Below are 7,810 nucleotides of genomic sequence, written 5' to 3'. Positions count from 1 at the left end.
GTGGCCTGAACAAAAGGGTATAACGATGTGAAATCATAATAATCGATTCTCTCATCTTCAGCTGCTTTGTGATACAATTTGTACGCATTTGTTCTCCCTCCGTAAATTGCATCACGAGGTTTCAGTCTCTCGGGCGCGTCATAAGACTCCATAAACCGGATGACGTCAGGATCTGTCTGTTTTAACCCCTCCCACTCACAATCCCAAATACAAATGACACGCATGCCATACACTTTATCTAGTGATTCTAGTTTTGCATCAGTTTGCCTCCTAAGAGTACCGAAAGACACTTTTGATAAAGGGTTAATTTCATCTGATTTAAAACGACAGTCGTGACCGTGGAAAAAGCATCCTAAGTACTCATATGCAGTTTTTAACCCACAATCAGATTCATGAAATCCATCGAGGTGATATGGGCCTACCGCACGTTCTCCGTGATTTAAGGCATGCTCTATATTAATGCCTTGACTAGTTTTGATATACTCTAACCACTGTATGGATACGTTTGAGAACGTTTTATACTGATTTATGTATGCGTGGCTGTGTGTTAGAGCCAGCGTGTCGCGAGGAAGAAAATTGGTTTTGAACGTTTTCATGCATGTTCCTGCCAGCGTTATTGATTTAAAAGGATCAATGTTTGTGATAGTGAGGAATTCGGTTCTGTAGCGTTTGCACGCTTCTCGTAGAATAACAACATCGTTCCGACAGTAGAAAGCGAGTTCTTTTTTGAAGTCAAATACGTCACCTGCTACACCTGCATACCACTCATTAAACTGTGCGCGCTCCTCTGTATGCATCGAATCATATCCGTAAAACTCTTTTGCAGGATATGGTCCGATATATTCCTCATTTTCAGGCTTATTGAAACGATGTGGAAAGAAACCCTTTTCACCGACACTCAGATTTAAGGCCTTGGGTATCTTTGTGAGTTTAAACGGGATGAATTGCCACGAGTCTATAAAACGCTGTTTAAACACCCTATCGTACATATATAGAATTCGACACCCCTGCAGAATAACTTTAGGAGTTATTCCTTCGTTGCTAAGATACTCTAACAGGATGTAGGAATCAAATCCCGATGCGTTGTGAGCTATGAAAGTGTATTCTGCATATTTTGGACGTCTAAAATGCTTAATTAGACGTGCCACACAATCTGTACCACCGGCTTCAAACGTCTCTCCTCCCTGTGTCATGGCGCAAACATAGTTAGCCACATGTTTATCATTCTGATACCTAGTCTCAAAGTCATAATATATGTATTTCTCGACACATAGTTCGGGTTTTAGAGGCTGTATGTAGCACTCATGAACACCTTCACTTACCAAAGCCTCATCACAGTGCATGCACCTGTCAGATTTACACTTGTGGGGTTTTCCACCTGACGGCCTATAAATGGTGTGACATTTTGAGCAGAATTTGATCGTGTCACATTGAGATTTTTCATTAGATGTGCCCTCTTGTTTATGTGTTTTGTAGCAGAAGATGTTTTTACAGAATCTGAGACAGTCTGGACACTGTCTACTTTTGGTTGGATGTGTTCGACACTCGTTTGTCATGCATATTTTACAAACAAACTTGCAATTGTGTGTTCTCCTATCTCTATATCCTTTAAAACAGTATGGACAGACGTATGGAGATCCAAGAAAACCCTTCAAATTTTTTATTAGATGGAAATGTCCTTCGTGATTAAATAGATGTACGGTCTTTGGGTGAATTTCGTCTGTGTTTTTGTAAACCTGCATCTTTCCTGAACAGTCTCTGTGGAAAACTACAATTTTTACTCCTAATTCTCTTTCGAAAATGTTTAGATCATGAAATCCTATTTTATCATACGTTGTAAAACCGCATTGTGTGTGGATTTGAGTCGCCGGTGTTTGCAACTGTTGGTCTGTGAATTCAGGATTCAAAAAATAGGCAAGACAGTAGCTCAAGCACATTTCATTGCCGATGTTTACAGGACTAAATAAGTGCATTTTATTCCGACTAATACTCTCACTTATTGCAAGGTCTGTGATTTTCCTACAACCACCTGCAGATTTATCTCTCACAATTGAGATTTGTAATGTCAAGGTCGAATCTGTCGATACGTCACGGTTGCTTTGAGCTGCTTGTTCTATCTGGCTTATGAAAACTGATGCGTCGTGGTTGCTCTCAGGTGTTAAAACAGCATTTACAGAAGTTGCAAGTGAATCTCCAGCTAATGATATGTTCATATACCCTGTTCGCCCTGCAAACTGTTGAGAGAAATCCACAACATCATTCAAGATATTTTGCAAACGCAAATTGTACTCTGCAAAATCACAAGCCTCTATTCCACGGAGATCTAGCGGTCTGTGTAACTGCACACCATTGAAACGCGGTCTTGGTGTTATTGTAAAATCAGCCACCCGTCCTCCTTCGATCATTAATCTGTCTATTTCCTCCTGACTTAGTTCCATACGCCCCATATTCGTTTGAGCTGATCCATCACCACCTGTCTGTATGGTCTCATCTTCATCATCCACGAACGGATCTAACCAGGATCGCTGTTCAACTAAGATATTATTTAATCTCTCTCTATCGGAGAGGTCTGTAGTATTTAGCGCTTGTAGTTGATCCCGTATTAAAGAGTTGAGTCTGTCGTTATTTTCAGTGGTCGTACGTCTTACTCTTGTTCGAGATACATTTTCATTTTCAGATTCGGGATGTGCTCTTTTTGAAAGCATTTTGATGTTTTTTTATTTTAAAATTGTGTGAAACAGAAGCGTAACATCAAATATAGATCATAATGTTGTTAATATGTATACATTATAAAAGTAGGCTATCAGTAAAACAAAATCACACGCACGTAGCCTATAAAAGTATCACTCAAATGAATTAAATGAATAAATGAATAAATGAATAAAAAAAAACAATACCAATAACAGTTCCAAATGAATAAAAAATAATAAAAAACGACAGAGAAAATCATTTAAAACTAAACTAAACACAGATGTATATAATGAAATATAAAATCTCACACGTGGTAATATTTGTAATATTTGTTAAAAAAAAAACCTATCTTCTTGGATTTTGTGAATTGGTCCAATTCCGTTGAATAATGTTCAATCTTTCAGAGATCAGAGATAAAACAGTTGTACGTAATGAATCATCATTCCTCACCTCTGTCAGCTCTTGTTGGAGTGAAAACACATCATTGCTTATTTGTCTGATTTCGTCCGATGTTTGATCGTGACATCTCCCAAAAAACTCCACAGCGTTTCTTAATTCATTCGTATGGTGAGCTTGCTGATCTGAGATTCTGTGGAGCAGCGCTATAACTTCTCTTTGTGACTCGGAAACGATCTTCTCCGTTTGATGATATGATAGTGGCGATGAAGCTATTTCCAAGACACGTTGAAAGTTTCTGTTGGCTATGCGTAATGTGGTATAATTTAGTCTTTGAAGTTCTCCAACGTTGAATACTGGTGTGAAGCAGCGTTCATCGTCTCCTTCATCATCACTGCTATCTGAAGATTCCCTTTCAGAATTGATGGTGTTCAGAACGGCTTCTTCGGATTCGAAAAATATGTCTGCGTCTCTTTCGTCTGAGATTTCTTCTAGAGAAAAAAACAATCAAACATGTATTATACGGCTTATTTAATATAGATAAAATATAATGACCCATGAAATCTTACCGTCTTCCGAAAAAATCGGACTCTCGTGAGAATAATCCTCAAATCGTTTTTTGCCTCCAGTTGTTGATGAAACAGAATCAGTCTTTTCTTCTAAAAACAACATTATTTTTTTTAAATAAAAAAATAAAAAACCAACAAATAAAATATTATGATTAGACAAAAAAATAGTTTTTCCCTTACCGTCGTCCGGATAGATGAATTCTTCTCCATAAATTTCCCGAAGACGTTTCACCCCTCGTGAACCATCAAAGATGTTAGCACCTCCACTGTTTATCAAACGGATAGGAGAATTCTCTTCGACCGCTGGTGAAACTTGTTCGATGCTCTCTGCCTCTCTGGAGGCTTGAGGTAGAGGTGTCGAGTTTGGGGTAATATCTTCGTAAATCTGATTGGTCGGGGTTGAAATATTATCCAATGGGTGTGTTGATGGCTGCGTCGGAGGGGTGGTGCTATGAGTCGGAACGTTCTCTGTAATTTCTGTTGAAATAATGAGTTGGTTTTTTTTATTTAAAATATTTAGTAATTAGAAAATATTAAAAAGACATGACAAAATATATTTCGTACCTTGTAAAAAGTCGTCTGCCGATACTCCATTTGGAAATGATGCATCATCTGCGAATAAAAGCATTTATTGAAATATCTTTTCAATATTGTGGGATATAATGTATAATGTATAATTTATGATGAAAAACTCACATATTTCGTTCAAAATCTCGGCTAATTCAGCATCAAAATATTGGTCAGGTATAGCTGCTTCTTCTGTTCCCTGATAATCTGCAGACATAATGAAGCTAGGATTCGCAATTCGACGTTCAGTCTCCTTCGATGGTTTGGTGCGTGAATGAATGAATTACTTTGCTTCCTTTTAAAGATTGTGCGAGGGATTTGAAAAACACATTTCTCCCGCTTATTTTTTTCAAAGAAAACATCCCTTTTTTTCACAAGCGTGAAGTCTTCGTCGTGATTTCTACAACTAGAACAACATATGGTCGTTTTGTTTACATGTCCGGATAATCTTTCCCGGATACAGCCTGTAATAAAAACTAATTCTCGCTCGACAAAGCATAAAACAGCTTGATATCAGCGCAACTGCAGACCTGATGGATCCGACCATTTGTGTGTGTGTGTGTGTGTGTGTGTGTGTGTTGTATAACCTTAAAAACTATGGCCTAAACTTTAAAACATAGGATAACTTTGTGACAATTAGACATTTCATATGAATGTTCAAAGTGATTAACAAATAGCATTTCACTGTAAGTTTGCGCTCCTTTTTAAACATCTCATGTGACTGTGACGCTGTGGGAGGGGGATTCCCGTGAGTGATGTCATTTTTTACACACACCCTTAAATCGAAATTGACCACTCACTTTTGAGAGGGGTGTGTTAGGGGGTGTGGTCTCTTCGAGCCGTTGCACCATGATTCTCTGGTCATTTCCAGCTTGGACTCTGAAGTGACCGGTCGCTTTTTCTATTTGGGAGCTTGAAGGGACTGTGGGAATTTCCACGGTGACATCTGTTGTGGGTGGGGGTAGAGGCGGAGTCTGACTGTGTCTCTCTGTAACCTTCAGAAAATGTCACTCCTGACAAATCTTCGGCGTGTGTGGACATTTTTTCACTTTGCTCCAGAAAAATTACACAAGGAAAACACTTTTGTCTTTAAACCCCCGAGTCTTTAACAAATGGTATGTAAAAACGCAAGGCTTTTTAAACTGTGTTTTATGTAAAAGTTTTACAAAATACTATGTGAAAGTTAAATGCTTACAAATCAACATTTTAAAAATGATCTTTTTTTTTATGTTTTTAATAGCTCTTTTTTAGAGAAAAATGATCTTTTTGTAAATGAAAAAGTTGTTTTAATGTTTTAATCTTGAAATAACATCTTGAAATAACTCTTTTAGAGAAAAATGTAATTTTAACTTATTTCATTGATGTTTTAAATGTACATATGTCTTCTTTAATAAATAAAAAACACTGATCTCATCTCTGGCTATGTCTTTATTGTACATTTCTTAAAAAGTTTTAATATACACCCGTTTAGAACTACTGAGCATGGGAGATTTTCCCACGCTTCAGATGTTCAACCCATAAGGAGGCGTGCCACAAGTCCGATTTTCCCACGGTATACTGTACAGTCCATAAGTGGGAGGAGCTAGCGTGGGAAATTCCCACGGTCAAAAAGGGGGCGGGGCTTAGAGGGTCATAAATCACTCAAAAGTGACAGTTTGTATCCCTCTATACTCTCTAGTGAAATTAAATGTAAAAAATAAATATTAAATATATAATAAAATAAAATCATAATTTATCTGCCAAAGTTTCAGTCTGTACATGCTGTAAACAGCTATAGGAATTTGACAGCTTACAATAGAGTGATGTATGATGTAGCAAATTAGCTCTATATGAAATATTAATAATCAATAATAACTGGTTATAATTGATTATGAATATTTCATATAGAGCTAATTTGCTACATTTATGGTGGAGAATGAATAGGGCATGATTAAACAAAGGTTATGAGCTTAAACCACTGTCAACCTAAAAGTGTGTATTTGATAATTCTAGTCAGAATAGGACACAACATGCGATACCGCATTAAGGTCGCTAGTTGCTGGCTTGTTTAAATGCGGATAAATGATGATTTGAATTGACGTCTCTACTGTAATTGAAAAAGTCTTAACACATTTAAGCATATTTTCAAATGGTATCAGTGTAAGGTTAATATGATTTTAGCGAAGAAACCCTAATTTCAGTATTAAAGCGTAAGTCTGTTTTGACGAAGGAATCTCAGCTCAGCGGCATATAAACTGTACCAGAACTGATTATTCTGCTTTGGTTAAAGAATTCCAAATGCAGTATTGCTTAACCTGTTTCTGATGAAGGAATCTCAGTACAGTGTTATATAAATGTAAATATGGGCGATGCTCCCCTTTTTACAGTGTAGAAGCCTTACAAATTCATAGCTGCCAACTCTCACGCATTCACCGTGAGACACACGCAATTTACACTTTTCACACGCTCTCACGCCACACATCCATTTTCTCACGCACAGAAAAATCGCAAAGCAAAGAGGACCGACATACTAGACAGAGCAGGTTACTTATGATATAAAAAATCTCAGCTCTCAGATTCTGTCACTTTTATTACGAAATTCAAACAATAAATACCGTTTTGGCGCTTGTAAATGTGACGCGACAGATCCCTAGCAGCACGTGAACCGATCATCTCTACTAGCTAGTAAATAAACACGAATGAACACCGTTGAAAGATACAGTACAACTTACCGAAATGTATATTCCTCATACATAATATCGACCAATCAATCAAACAAAGGGGTCAATAAAACAGCTGGAGAACAATTAGGGTAGAGTGGGGGAAAACGCCCCCCTTAAGGAAAATGTGACCTTACAGTGAAACAAAACATAAATGTGAATCTAGAATTGCCATCCCGGTTTTGAGTGACTATGGCAGGAGTTATTCACCAACTATTAAAATTGCTCAGCCTTCATAATTAATTAGCATTTTGACTGAAAATATTTTTGTACAAAGGGGGCGTTTTGCCCCAGCAGTGGGGTAAAACGCCCCCCAAGGTGGGGTAAAATGCCCCCTTTCTTACAAACCAGTTTGCTTGATAGATCAACAGCAAAATTAACAGACAATAGTTTTTAATCTCTAAAAGTAAAAGGCAAGTAATGTATAAACATGTATATATATTAATATTTATTTCAGCAATGTCCAAAATAGCCAAATTTAACTACCTTCCATCAGTGAGCTAACTTTGCTAGCAAGCTAGCTAGTTAATGTTCACTTGAGGTAATTTTTTTATGTTTTGTTCAAATATTTTGATTTTACCACCTAGTGCATTAAGTGTAAAACAAAGGATTTGATAGACAGAAATATTTTATTATAGTAATTATGATAGAGAGAAACTATGCTCCCAGGGGGGCGTTTTACCCCTCAGCGTAGGGGGCGTTTTACCCCACAAGCTATGACTTTTTAAAAAAAATGTTTAATTTTTTTAATATAATTATATTCCTTATAAATAACATATGATCTCAAACTACAGACTTCACTATTCATCTATCATACATCACTGTGATATCATGCAGAACAATATTCTCTTAAACACTTGTTTACTAATATCTGAAAATTATAGCATT

The 7,810-nt window shown here is 37.0% G+C and overlaps 1 protein-coding gene across 2 annotated transcripts; it reads right to left on the bottom strand.

The window, feature by feature from the left end:
• Positions 1 to 2,985: 2,985 nt before the first annotated feature.
• On the bottom strand, positions 2,986 to 5,830 carry LOC311086753 (uncharacterized protein). Of its 2 annotated transcripts, none has more exons than XM_084119803.1 (5): positions 4,353 to 5,830; positions 4,221 to 4,268; positions 3,837 to 4,133; positions 3,657 to 3,746; positions 2,986 to 3,578 (listed from the first exon to the last, which is right to left on the bottom strand). In XM_084119803.1, exons 1-5 carry the CDS (start codon positions 4,438 to 4,440, stop codon positions 3,037 to 3,039), a joined length of 1,065 nt encoding a protein of 354 aa, XP_083975929.1. In that variant the 5' UTR covers positions 4,441 to 5,830; the 3' UTR covers positions 2,986 to 3,036. The 2 variants fall into 2 exon arrangements, with proteins under 2 accessions (XP_083975929.1, XP_083975930.1); XM_084119804.1 differs by having other exon boundaries at positions 2,986 to 3,575.
• Positions 5,831 to 7,810: the final 1,980 nt, after the last annotated feature.

Source organism: Abramis brama (assembly GCF_963993115.1).
Source record: "Abramis brama genome assembly, chromosome: 7".
NCBI classification, from domain to species: Eukaryota; Metazoa; Chordata; class Actinopteri; order Cypriniformes; family Leuciscidae; genus Abramis; species Abramis brama.
Note: the sequence above shows the minus strand (reverse complement) of the source record. Positions and strands in the feature narration are given on the sequence as shown.

Bases quoted from the DNA above. Each gene is read 5' to 3' on its own strand.
- LOC311086753 (XM_084119803.1), bottom strand. From the start codon at position 4,440: ATGTCTGCAGATTATCAGGGAACAGAAGAAGCAGCTATACCTGACCAA. The intron at 4,269-4,352 runs GTGAGTTTTTCA...TTTTATTCGCAG, and splicing joins CGAGATTTTGAACGAAATAT to ATGATGCATCATTTCCAAAT. The intron at 3,579-3,656 runs GTAAGATTTCAT...TTTTTTCTCTAG, and splicing joins TCCGATTTTTTCGGAAGACG to AAGAAATCTCAGACGAAAGA.